Consider the following 13432-nt stretch of genomic DNA (forward strand, 5'->3'; position numbering starts at 1 on the left):
TCTGACGCGCACACACCCGTATGCGCCTGCTCCAGGGCCTCTGCACTCACTGACCCCTCGACCTCGAGTGTCTTCCTCCAGACAGCTACAGAGTTGGCTCCTTTGCGTCATTACCATCTCTACTCAAATGTGCTCTCCTCAGTGAGGACTTCCTGCCCATCCAATACCAAATCACACCTCCACTCCCACCCCCAGCATTCTCAATTCCTCCACCTTGCTATATATTTTTCCTCCAAAACATTTATCATTAGATAAAGAATGTAAAATTACTCATTCATTTATTATCTAACTCCCCGTAATAGAGTATGCTTTCCCTGAGAACAGGAGTTCTATGTGTTTTGTGCTGTTACAGCCCCATGCATGGAAGGGCATGCAGTTTATTTTGAATGAATGAATGAACAAAGAAAGAGTGGTGACAAGGAAGTCAAGGAGAAATTTCAAGACAGAGGGAGGCACTTCCCTGGTGGCGCAAGGTTAAGAATCTGCCTGCCAATGAAGGAGACATGGGTTCGATCCCTGGTCCGGAAAGATCCCACATGTTGCAGAGCAACTAAGCCCGTGCACCACAACTACTGAGCTTGAGTCCTACAGCCTGCGAGCCACAACTACTGAAGCCCGCACGCCCTAGAGCCTGCACGCTGCAACTACTGAGCCCTCAAGCTGCAACTACTGAAGCCTGCACGCCCTAGAGCCTGCACGCTACAACTACTGAGCCCTCACACTGCAACTACTGAAGCCTGCGGGCTCTAGGGCCCGCGTGCTACAACTACTGAGTCCGCGTGCTGCAACTACTGAAGCCTGTGCGCCTAGAGCCCGTGCTCTGCAACAAGAGAAGCCACTGCAATGAGAAGCCCGTGAACCGCAACAAAGAGTAGCCCCTGCTCGCCGCAACTAGAGAGAGCAACTAGAGAAAGCCCGCGCTCAGCAACAAAGACCCTACGCAGCCAAAAAAAAAAAGAAAAAAAACAAAAGACAGAGGGAGATTGCTCAACAGCATGAACATGCTAAAAAAGCTTTGGTCATATTGGGGTGAGAAGCTTCCATTGATTCTGGCAATTAAGGTATTGGTACCTGTGGCAAGACGTGTTTCTAAGAAATGGTACCTTTGGAGAGCGAGTTGGCAGGTGATGTGGCAGAAGTATTAAGCGTAGACGGCTCCTGTAGGAAGTTGGCTGAGAGAGGAGACAGCTAGAAGGAGCAGCAATGTCAAGAGAGACCTCAGCGTGTTCTTTCCACGCTGAGGGTCAGGAGCCAAGGGAAGGTGAGATTGAAATTCAATGAGAGGAAGCATTACCAATGGAGAAAGGCCTTGGAGATAGACACCTCCAGACTGTGGTGAGTGGGGAGGGTCCTCCATGTCAACCAGCAAGCGTTCTACTCCCACCCTTGGATGATCTACACTGACAGTGCTTTCTCTAACTCAGGTGCTCCCAGCCCATCGGTCTGGACACACAAAGAGCCCTGAGGCCTGTTCAGACTCCCAGTTCAGACAGAGCTCACTGGAGCTGGGTGAGGGAAAGGTGCTAACTCCTCACTGAGACACTTCATATACATTCATTTCCATACAGAGACACACACAGACACCTCTTTTATTCCAAACTAGCCCTGAGTGACAAATTAGTAGCCCCATTTAAAGATCAGGAAACATGAGGCTGGGCTGGTATCATAACTTCCCTAAGGCTACCCAGGTCTAGCCAGGCTTTTAACTTAAGTGCACTCTTTCAAATATGCACTGTATGTCCGTACTCAGTAGAATATAACAGGAGAAGAGACAGGTAATCAAGACTAGACAAATTACAATGGAGGGCACGAGCTAGGTTCAGAGATTATAGATCTATTCAAATATTTTAAGCAAAAATAAAAGTAAGAGCTTACTGGGGAATTCCCTGGCGGTCCAGTAGTTAGGACTTCCGCTCTCACTGCTCAGGGCCTGCCTGGGTTCAATCCCTGGTTGTGGAACTAAACTCCCATTTCGATTCTGTGAGCCTTATACTTGCTTTCTATTACTTGTGCATTTGCCTCACCCCTTTGACCATTTTTTTTTTTGGCCGTGCTGCGGGTCATGCGGGATCTTACTTCTCCGATAAGGGATCAACCCGCGCCCCCTGCATTGGAAGTGCGGAGTCTTAACCAGTGGACCACCAGGGAAGTCCATTTGACCATGTTTTAATCACCTTCGTATCTCCTTAGCTGCTCAGTAAATATCTGAATCAAAAAAAAAAAGTAAGAACTTACGTTTCTGTCCAGTATCTACCCATTAGGAGAACCCTAATTTTTTCAGTGTATATACTTATATCTGGAAGAATAACTTAAAGTGATCTTCCAATAATAAAACTACTATAATTAAAGATAAACATGACTTAGCACTCAGAAGTCTATGACAGTTAACAAGAGTGACAAAATATATCACCCACATGAATAAGACCTGGTAGAAAATTGTCACAATTCTCCTCTTGTTACAACCTGTATTTATATCTGATTTCTTATCAAAACAAAGAATAAAACATATACTGCTGAATAAGAAAATATCTTTCTCAATGCATAAAACTTGGACAGCACTGGAGTTAACTGTAATGAGATTTGTGATATATCTGAATGTGACAAAAAAAAAAAAAATTGCCCAAAATAAGTCTTCTAAATCCTATAGCAAGGCTGTGAAATAAATAGGCAATAAATATGATTGGTGCTGAAAAGCTCCAGGAAACTTGTTCAAGGTCACCCAAAGTAGCCAGTAAGCATTGTATACATGAGGGAAAGAATAACAAGGGCTCCCAACCAGAACTTTCTTCTCGGCCATACGGTGGCTAGTCCTGATGCAAACGTCCTGGGGGCGCAAAGACCTCCCACAAAGGCAAATCACATGATGTACCCCTCTCCGGCCCCACTCCCAGTATTTTTATACAAGGAAAATCAGGTCTACATAAGTACCAAGGTGAGGCAAAGGGTCTGGCTAGAGAGGACATCTCTACTTGTCATGCCTTCCCGACTAGCAAATAAAAGGTGGGGAAATGAGGAAGCAACAGGGACAACTTCCTTGAGCGAAGCAAATGTATGAAAAGCTTAAGAGTCCTCTTCATGATGTTGACCAGGTGAACTACTCCTCTTTTGTGAGAGCACCTAGCCCAGAACCTGGCACATAAGAGGGGGTTAAAAATGCTCTAACCCTCCCTGCTCTGCTCTCCCAACCCAAGGGCATCCAGCTTCTGGCTGGCAAAAACTCAGGGTCCAAACCACAAAGACGTGTAACATGTTGGGGAAACCTAGAGGTTGAGTGCAAAGAAATAAATCCTACAATCAACTCCCAAGTTCCCTGTACCCTTGGTGACCCACCAGATACCAAACTAGAAAAGAATTGGAATTACTTCATTCTAGGGTGTGAGGGAAAGTTCTAAGAGGAAACTAAAGCCCTAAAGAACTAAAGTCAAAAGAAAATGTGGGTGATTATGTAAGAAGTAGAGGCCAGAAACATTAATAAAGACACAAGTACTTAAGAGTTATAGTACATCAAGCTAGTATTTTGTAAAGAGCAACCACATGACAAAAACACTCAAAGCTTTAAGCCTTCCTTGGCCTTGGAAAGTCATGAGACTTTTTTGGCTAAAGCAAGGAATGCTTTAGTGAGAGGGAAAAAGAACTTCCAGACCTCTAGGTGGCTCCCATTTTTAAGCAACTACCTCTCTACCTTAACTAAATGGCCAAGCGACACTAGTTATTTATGCAAGTCACGGCAATAGCTGGACAGTACTAAACATCCTTAGAACTAAAACTCTCCTTTTTCTACTCCAGTTTGCCCTTTCTTCCTTTGAATTTGAGCACTGGTGCAACCACAGCTGCTGACTAACATGTTATCATATGACATGTGCAAAATAATGTGACATGGTAAGTTTTTTTTTCTTTCAGTAATCCTGTGCTGATGAAAAAACCATAATTCCTTTAATGATGTACTTAGAAAAAGGATTATCTACAACAGAAAATCACAAGGGTAACACCAATTAAAAGGTGTCTCAATTTATTTATGAATTTTCCACAGAGCTCCAATGTGTTCACATTTTACCTGGTATCTGCAAAGGATATTTCATGTTATACATAAAACCAACAAAGAAAGAGTGTAGGAGACAGCCAGTCTGGCTTTTGTGTTAGGAGAAGCAGATTTAACGGTGATAAAGAAGGCAATCAATATACAAAATCACAAGTCGTATTACTATCTTATTCATTACAACAATAACTATTTATTGAGCATTTACTATATACACACCAGGCACTGGGTATAGACTGGTGAATAAACCAGGCATTATTTCTGCCCTCAGGGGCAAGAGAGAAACATTAAACAAATAATACATAATTATAAACTGTGGTAAATATTTAAAAGGAAAAGATAACTGCTATGAGGGAGACAATCAAGGGGTTCTAAGTGGCATGACGATACGGGTGGCCTTCTCAGGGAAGACTTTTATAGAGGATACCTGAACCAGCACCCAAGGATGAGAAATTACTCAAGGAGGTGGTCCTGAAATAGACCACCAGCAGGAGCCCTGAGGTGAGTCTGCTAGAGAGCTGGATCACGTGGCTGGCCAGAGATGAAAATGGGGGACGGGACCAAATGATACAGGACTTTGTGGGAATGTTGAAGATTTTGTATTTTATCCCAAGAATAAGAACTCTGAAGACTTCAAACAGCAAGTGACTTCTTTTTTCTCCTTCTGGCTGCTGGTGGAAGAGGGACGGGAAGGAGGGGCAGAGCGTGAGCCAGACGCCTCTGCAGTGGGAAAGAGGATGGGGGCTTGAACTAGGATGCGAGCATAGTGGAGACTGAAAATCAGGTTTGAAAGAAAATCAGGTTTGAAAGAGATTATGCCTGAAAAGTAGACAGGACTTTGTGACAGACTGGTTGGGTGGGGGATGACAGAACAGAACACGGAATGGAAGATAACTCCAGCCTTCTGGCCTGAGCCACTCATTAGATGGATGAGATGAAAAGCTGAGGAGGAACAGTCTGAAAGGTTGCGTAATCATGAGCTCATTTTTCAAGAAGTCACAGATGCTGCCATTTACTGGCTAAGACGGGCCAGGCACCATGTTAGGTGTTCTACTTGTCACAGCATCACTCTTAGTAATAATATCCCCATTTTGCAGAAAGCTTTGAAGTTTGAAATCTCTTTCGGGTTGGAGCAAGCTAGCAGGAGAGAAAACAGGTGATACATTATTTTTAAAATCCAATCCTCAGAGTTATGATGCACAATGTTTTCCTATCCCACTCCCATCTCCACTCCACTGCTACCCGCAAAGAGTTTTGCTATGTTTTGAACACCAGCAAGATATCTAGGACCTTAATGGTTTACAATAAATGAGCAAAGCCATTATGCCAGGAATCAACCATAATGGAAAGAGCAACAATATTCAACACTGAACAACATTTTTACTCTCATTACCTACACCAACATAAGACAGACCAATTAATGAGTAAGAAACTCTGAAACACTCATCATTTCTCAAAATGACCAAGACATTCAAGTCAAAAATTATTCAAGCCACCCAGTACAGAGGCTACAAAAGCCAAGCATTGAGATTCACATTAAAAAATTGAAACCTTAATAAAAATAAAATACTAGGCAAAAAGAAATGATACCACAACCTCACAGAATTTAAAATCTGCAATTCCTAAATATCTCAACCGAATGCCAAATTCAGGAAACATGCACACTAAAAACAATCTAAATATTCTCACTTCTTTTTAACTGCTTTTCCCTGCAGCATGCTGACACTTTAGCAAACTGAAATGCCTTTCCTCTCTGCACAGTCCCATGATTTCCTCCCTCTCTGAGCTCTCTGATGTCCCCCTCAGCTACTGAAGCCCCCAAATTAGGTCTTATCAATGAACCTAGAAAGAATTCAATGCATTACTGCCAACTGTGTATCGAGAGTACCGTCTTAAGACTCTTAAAAGGAGAGAAAATGAGGAAGGGGAGGATTTTTGAAAGGTTTTACCATCTACAGTACAAATTATATTTTTGTTGGGTCTGATCCTTCAAAAGTCCAATCATCAAATTATGTTCAGTCTTCTTTAAGTGGGGTATGGTCACATATAATATTTATAGTTTGGGATAGTTCCCCATGGGGATAAATAGAATTAAAAGTACAATTGATATGCCAGCTAAAAGATAAAATCTCACACAAACCATCCTCCAAAACAATACTGCTCTGTCCTGCCTCCTGATTCCTGTGTGCACGCAGTACCTCTCCCTGCAGAGGGCTAGCTGGCATTCACTACTGCCTCACCCAGGCAAAAGACGGGATGCTGAAAATCCATTAAGAAAGCTTCCCATTTTTCTGTTCCTTCACAACATGACTGCCAACTCCTGGCAACCCAGAGATGAAAGACTTAAGAAAAATGAAGATTAAAAAAATAAAGGACTGGGACTTCCCTGGTGGCACAGTGGTTAAGAATCTGCCTGCCAATGCAGGGGACTCAGGTTCGAGCCTTGGTTGGGTAAGATCCCACATGCCTCAGAGCAACTAAGCCCCTGAGCCACAACTACTGAGCCTACGCTCTAGAGCCCGCGAGCCACAACTACTGAGCCCACGTGCCACAACTACTGAAGCCTGTGCGCCCAGAGCTCAACAAGAGGAGCCACTGCAATGAGAAGCACCCGCACAGCAACGAAGAGTAGCCCCCCACTCACCACAACTAGAGAAAGCCCGCAGGCAGCAACGAAGACCCAACGCAGCCAAAAATAAATAAATAAAACAAATAAATCTAAAAATAAATAAATAAATAAAAATAAAAGATTACCTGGGGCCTCCTACCAGAATGGGTGGTTAATCCCACCGACAGAAAATTGGAAATCTATCCATATTTAAAGGTGCTTCCTGCAGACAAAAGAGATCTAACGAAGAATTGCTGAGACACATTACACTGGAAAATCCATAAATGTTCGTCCCTCTGTGTCACCAGGCTGGAGGAATTTTTTTAACGCAATGCTTTGATGTATTGACAGGGTTAACCTGACGGGTTTAAGTCTGCTATGAAACATGCCCTGCATCTATTTCCCGTCTAAATGCCTAAAGATCAGGGGCAATACTGACCCGCAATTATATGCAGCGCTTGCACTGCTCAAGATGCCGTTTGATGCTGAGAAAGTAGTGGTTCAGCAACCAGGCGGCTCTAGGATGCTAAAATAACAACGTAACGCTCGATTACTAGCCCAGGTACTCGGCGTGAAAGATCCTGTGCTACACGAGGACCCCACATTCAAGGCTCACGTCCCTTCGGCTTCAATCTTACTAAGCTTTCCGCGACGTACCCTCTCAAAGTTTCTAGTTTGCTAAACGGAATTACTTTGAAAGTCCCCTCTTCTGGACTCCCCTCCCCAGACGGGTTGGCGGCAAGGGGAAACAGGCACGGAGGATGGTTAATCGTTCAAACAACATTTTAAAACCTGTAAACCAATCATCTTTTCAGAGGAAAAAAATCAGCGTTCACCAAGCAGTCGCTCGGCAAGCGAGCATCCGATTTCCATTTGGAGCGAAAAATATTAAAGAAGCCAGACATACATTTCCCTTTCCAACAAAAGTGGCCTCTAAACTCCCCGGCCAAGGACACTAGGAGGAAACAGAGGCTGGAAACAAGCTCGTACTCTCGGTCAAAGCGCGTGTGTGCGGCGAGGAGAACGCGCAAAGGGGAGACAGCGGGGAAAAGGTGAACTGGAGGAAGCTGGAGCCCGCGGCGGCGGCGGCGGCGGCGGCGGCGGCGGCGGCGGGGCGGGGGCAGATCGGACGAAGAAATCCGAGGTGCAGAGAGAGGGGCGGGGAAGGGGGAGCCCGGAGGCTCCAGGAGGAGGAGGGAGGGCTCCCGGACGCTGCCCAGAGATCTCGGCCGCCTAGTAAAGTTAATACTTACTCAGTTTCGCAACTGCGCCGCCCCCGCAGGCCGCCCCGCGGGGCCGGCCGGAGCGCTGGGGACGCGGCGGCGCCCGGCGGCCGCCCAGCGCCGGTCCCCGGCCACGCAGCCCGGCGCGCCTCGCTCCCCGGCGCTCCTCCGGCCGCGCGCCCCGCACCGGCGGGAGGCCCCAGCTCCCCGGCGCGCCCTCTCCGCGCACCTCCTGGCCGGCGCTAGGTGAGCGCGGACGCCCCGGGCGGGGGTGCCTGGGTGTGCGAGCGCGCGGGCAGCCGCGGCACCGCCGGCGGGAGCCGCTTCCAGCGCTGCGCCGATGCCGCGGGCTGGCGGGCAGGCGAGGCTGGGCAAGGAGCGGGGCGCCGGGCGCGGTGCGGGACGCCGGGCGAGCGTAGGCGGCGGAGTCCGTGCCCGGCTCGCTCCCGCGGCCGGTGCCTCTGGGCGGGGGGCCGGGCTGGGGGCCGGGCCGGGCGGCTGGCGGCTCCGCCCCTTCGCCGGGCCGCCGGCTGAGCGCGCGAGAGCGGCGGCGCGGGGGCGCCCCCCTCGGCCGGGCGCTCGGGTTACAGCCGCCGCCTCCCTGCTCCCCCGCCCGCGCCTCGCCGGTTCGCCCGCGCCGGGAGACAGTGTAACGGAACTGGGACGCCAGCGCTGCATTGTGGGAGCTTTTAAAGCGGCGGGGAGCGCGGCGCGGCCGCTCGGGCTCTCGGTTCCCCGCCCCATACCCCCTGGCACTGCCCCCACGCCGCCCGGCCGGTCGCACACCCTCAGCCAGCCGAGGCCCGTGGACCCGAAAGCCAGAAATGGTGAGATGACCGGTGCCTCGCTGACTCTCACAGAGCAAAATCTTCCATAGCCCGGGGATGAGACTTGCAAAACTGCCCTCCACCGTCACCCGGGAAAGTAGGAGGCTTTTTCTGCGGACGCTTAAAAAAAAAAAAAAAAAAGGCCCTTCCATCCCCTCAGGACTGGGTTTGAATTGCTTTTCATCTGGAGTGGCAATGATTCAGCGACCCCCTTCTCAGCAGCAGGCAGTGACAGAGACAGGAGACGAAAAACACAGCGAATGAATCAGACGTGAGTAACCAAGTTTAGAACGAGCTGGGCTCAGATTCAGAAAACCGCTCCCCACTCCACCACATACACAACACGCACACACACGCACGCACACGCATATGCACACGCATCTACCTTTAAATATAGCAAATTGTCAATGAAGGAAAGCAATGCTTTTATGTGGAAACGCAGATGTGTGTGTTGTTTTCACCATTCCACCTCTTTTTTACGGCATGCAAAATTACTCTAGCCACCAGACAGAATCCAGTTTTTGGGCCAGACTTGTGCTCACACAAGCCCACAACTCAGGAACAGCTATCAGTTTGTAGGGAAATGGGATGAGGATGAATAATGGATGAGGTGCAAGGAAGCATTCCAATTATAAAATGTCCCTTTTGATTCTCCAGACACTCGGTTTTTGGGGTTTTTTTTTTTTTTTTGCTTTTTTGCTTTTTTAATCATCGAAACGGAAATATTACATTTGAAGCACAACTTGTTACCGCTCGTCTTACTCCGGGCTTGATTTGTTTTGTTTGGAGTTTGGGTTTGTAGGCTTTTTGTTTCTTCCTCTTTTTATTTTGCCCTTTAGTTATTGCACAGCTCATTAGTTCCTCTACCTCAGAGGTGAACTGAGGAGAGGGATGGTAAGACTCAACTTAGGCTAATCAACATTTGGAGGATTTGGGGACAAGAAAAGTTCTCTATGACTCAAGTGTAAAGCCCGAGGGAACTTTTTAAGGGACTCTGTAGGGCATGGATCCTCTTCCCTGAGGAGTTTTCCAGCCTTAATGTTAACATTTCCTAAGTTCTCATTCCCTTGTCAACTTTTAACTCCACTGGGTAACATCAGTCACTGCCTAATTGCCAAATCTAATGGAAAAATTCAGTACCCATCTTCTGGTGCCCTTTGTGGCATTTGCCAATGTTGACCCCTCCGTCTTTTTTAGGACCTTCCTCCCTTTTTTTGCTGTGATAGTCATCCTTCTTTTTTTATTATTATTATTAATTTTTATTGGAGTATGGTTGCTTTACAATGTTGTGTTAGCCTCCACTGCACAACAAAATGAATCAGCCATAGTCATCCTTCTTTTATGGAGGTCTTGAAACAGGGATGAGTGATAACAGGAAGGAGTGTGGCTATTGTTAAACCAGGACTCAGGATCTTACCAAGTAGAAGAACCTTAATCTAGTTTCTGTTGGTCACCAGGAGGGTCCTGACCTCGACTTTATCATGCATCCGGAGGTGAACAAGTTGACTGACTCATGACAGCTACCTTTCATGTCACCAGCATTTAAATCAAGATGAAATTTGCTATGATTAAATATCTGTGTCCACTATTGAGGGGAAGCACTTACTAGGATCCAGGTACCTGGTGAGGTATCCCCACCTCCAAATCAGAGTGTGCCTTACTGGTGGCTGCAGAAGTCAGTGAAGTTACCTCTGTCCAGCCCGGATAAACCCAGAAAAATCTCTTCCCTACCTCAGCCCCATGTGGTTAATGCATTCTTTCTTCAGCATATAGTATAATTTGTTTTGAGCTTTCTTAGCCATAATCACATCCCTGTTAAGCCTTCCTGAGATCACACCAAATGTCCTTGGCAGGATTTGTAAACAACCCTTACTTCTGCTTTCTAATTATATTCCCTGAAAGTAACCTAACTAGATGAGTGAGTATTCATGCACTTCAAGCCCTATAACGTAATCAGATTTGATTTTCAAGAAAAGAATCTGAGAGGATGGATTCAGAAAAGAGGAGAATCCGGAGGGAGAGAGACATACATGGAGAGCAAAGAGAATGAACAAGCGGGATCAGCCCCTAGAGACATATTGAATGTATTATCAGTTTCCTACTGCTAACTATAAGCAAGTTACCACAAACTTAGTGGCTAATAACAATAAGAATGTGTTATCTAACAGTTTTAGAGATCAGAAATCCTAAAATCAAGGTGGGGGCTGTTTTCCTTCTGGAGGCTCTAGGGGAGAATCCATTTCCTTGCCTTTTCCAGCTTCTGCATCCCTTGGCTTGTGACCTCTTCTTCCATCTTCAAGGCCACAGCATAGCATCTTTAAATCTCTCGCTCTCTTTGTGACTTCTGCTTCATTGTTAGGAGGATGTCTCTTTCTCTAAGCTAGGCGAAGAAAATAGGAATTGATGTAGATACATCTCTAGCCATATATGTTATGAACTGAATTGAATTATTTGCAGGAAGAAAAGATGTTGTCTTCATTACTAGTGAAATTGTCATTTGGATAACTTTTTTGACTGTGTCATTGCTGAAGTGGTGACTCATTAGTTCAATTAACCCTATAACCCTCTGGTGACCCATGTAACTGAAACCCAACATGTTAACACACTAAGAAACCAAGTTCCCATCTGCTCTACCTGGGGATAAATTCCTTTCTCTGGAAATCCCTGGCAACTTTTTCTTTATTGTGTCAGTGGAATCATATTGCTAAGCTTGAGAACTATGTATCTGGACCAGCACTTCCCAAACAGGTCCACCAGGAAACACCACCTTGTAAGATGGGATGCTGGGAAGAACAGTTGTACCATGCTCAGATAAGGCCCATGGAACACAGTTGTGACTACAGTTTAGGCCAGAAGAAGCTTGTCAGTGGGTCAGATCCGTTAAGGGCCACGTGTCGGGAAATCCGTTCATGAGGAAGTCCAAGGGAGAAACAAATTTTGTCAGAAACAAGTAGGTATGTGTGCTGGAAGGAGTAAATTATGGACTTCTGAGTATAACTTACACATTTCTTTATTGGCTAGTCCCACCTATCTTCCCTTCTCTTTCGCTGCTTCTTTCCCCGCTCTGTGTTTCACCCAGACTACTTACAGCTTACTAACCTCAAATGGTGGTTCAGGACCACTCCTCAGTTCTCTTACCATGTGACCCTGAAATTGCTTGTTTACCAGTGGAGCCCTGGCTATCCTCCTCCAACTTCGCCCCACCCCCACCCCCTTCTTAAAGCCAGGGGCTCTGTTGTATTTATTGCTATATCCCCCATGCCTGACACAGGGTCTGGCTCAGACTGGGAACTCAATTAATAGTAGTTGAAATAACAATTAAATGAATGAATGATAGTATAAATGCAGTAAACTCATGTCACCTACTCATCTGTTATACTTGCCTTGGATCTTCTTCCTTCTAACCTATAATGAGCTGAGAGTTCCATTTTCGTCATTAATTTATAAACATAATAAATATGGTATTGTGCTAGTTCTGGGCTTACAAGAATTAATATGACAAAATTAATATTAATATGACCTCACAGGCCATCTGAGGAAAGAGATGCTAAAAGAGAAAATTAAGTAGATAATGCTAGTTACCTATCTCATTCCCTTTCTCCACTTCTTTCTTAGTAATAGAAACCTGATTTTGTGCCCAGTGAGAAGTTTTCTTTCACAACCTTCCTTGCAGATAGGGGTTACTAAGTATTGACCGTGTGGATATGGGCCTTTCAGGAAAATTCATTTGTGTGTCCTCATTTATGAGCAGGGCTGACTCAAGCACTATTTTTGCCTGAAACACAGATGTAATAGCTGGAGTTACAGCAACAATCTTGTGATATCAAGGCTACCTTGAAGCCTGAAGTCATGTACTAAAATTTGTACAAATGGGATCATTTAAAGTTATTCAGCCTATCTTACCAAGCCTGCATTTAGTCACTGTTACTGACAAGTTTGGAAGGAAAAAAAAAATCATCTCTCCTCTTCTCTTCAGTATACGTGTGTAGAAAGCAATTAAATGTGGTTTTCTTCACCATTCCTAGTAAAAATCTTGTACACATACTGAAACACTGCAAAGATCTATAAATATTGTGATTTATTTGACCCACATAAAGAGCCTTTTTAGAAACAACCAACAGTTCTCAGATCTGTAGGAATTTTTAATTTAATGATAGTTTCTTGTTAAAAAAAATAATAAAACGTTTAGAGACCAAGTCATAAATAACTCCTTAAAGGACCCTCCAGTAATTTGATGGAGCAGGAGGGTGATGAAAATTTTATTTTGTTAAATAGCGAAGTACAGTATAGAAAGAAAATAAAGCATAAGCTATAAATGGAAACTATAACAGGTTATACCAAAAGGAATAAATACAAATATATTCAGAAATAGGATTTAAAATATGATTGACTTCTTATTTAGGCAGACGTATTTTGAGAGGATAATCCTATGAAAATGAAAGTCTTGGTTTTTTAATTGTAGGCTAGAAGAATGAATTTAGTCAGCTGAGATTAACTATGGGGGACTCCACAAGAGCCTATACTAGGATCCGAATACTGGGGAAAAACAGTGAATGTGGTGCCTGATGTTAAGAAGTTGCATCTTTGTAAATACGTGCAGTAAAATCTGGACTGTCTGGCATTCTTTCCACCTGAATGCCACTCACCAATCTCCCTACACTTCTCCAATGCTATAATTGAGGTTTATAATATGTCCCCAATATGACTCCTGAATCATAGCAGAAAGATTAAATTATCT

General features: G+C 45.2%; 3 protein-coding genes across 3 annotated transcripts in view; 2 read left to right on the top strand and 1 right to left on the bottom strand.

The window, feature by feature from the left end:
- Nucleotides 1–8038, bottom strand: part of RASSF8 (Ras association domain family member 8) — a 128911-nt gene extending 120873 nt beyond the window's left edge. The window contains exon 1 of the mRNA XM_057556488.1: nucleotides 7898–8038. The gene's annotated coding sequence lies outside the window, so the exon portion shown is untranslated. The remainder of the gene's footprint in view (nucleotides 1–7897) is intronic.
- LMNTD1 (lamin tail domain containing 1) overlaps nucleotides 7778–13432 on the top strand; it is a 423286-nt gene continuing 417631 nt past the window's right edge. Inside the window, exon 1 of the mRNA XM_057557559.1 lies at nucleotides 7778–7788. The gene's annotated coding sequence lies outside the window, so the exon portion shown is untranslated. The remainder of the gene's footprint in view (nucleotides 7789–13432) is intronic.
- Nucleotides 7897–10278, top strand: LOC130709202 (cleavage and polyadenylation specificity factor subunit 6-like). Its single transcript, XM_057556490.1, has 2 exons — nucleotides 7897–8965; nucleotides 10152–10278. The coding sequence occupies exon 1, from the start codon at nucleotides 8208–8210 to the stop codon at nucleotides 8742–8744; it is 537 nt and encodes a 178-aa protein (XP_057412473.1). The 5' UTR covers nucleotides 7897–8207; the 3' UTR covers nucleotides 8745–8965; nucleotides 10152–10278.

Source organism: Balaenoptera acutorostrata, chromosome 11 (assembly GCF_949987535.1).
Source record: "Balaenoptera acutorostrata chromosome 11, mBalAcu1.1, whole genome shotgun sequence".
Classification (NCBI taxonomy): Eukaryota; Metazoa; Chordata; class Mammalia; order Artiodactyla; family Balaenopteridae; genus Balaenoptera; species Balaenoptera acutorostrata.

Excerpts from the sequence above, each read along its gene's own strand:
- LOC130709202 (XM_057556490.1), top strand. The coding sequence starts at position 8,208 with ATGCCGCGGGCTGGCGGGCAGGCGAGGCTGGGCAAGGAGCGGGGCGCC.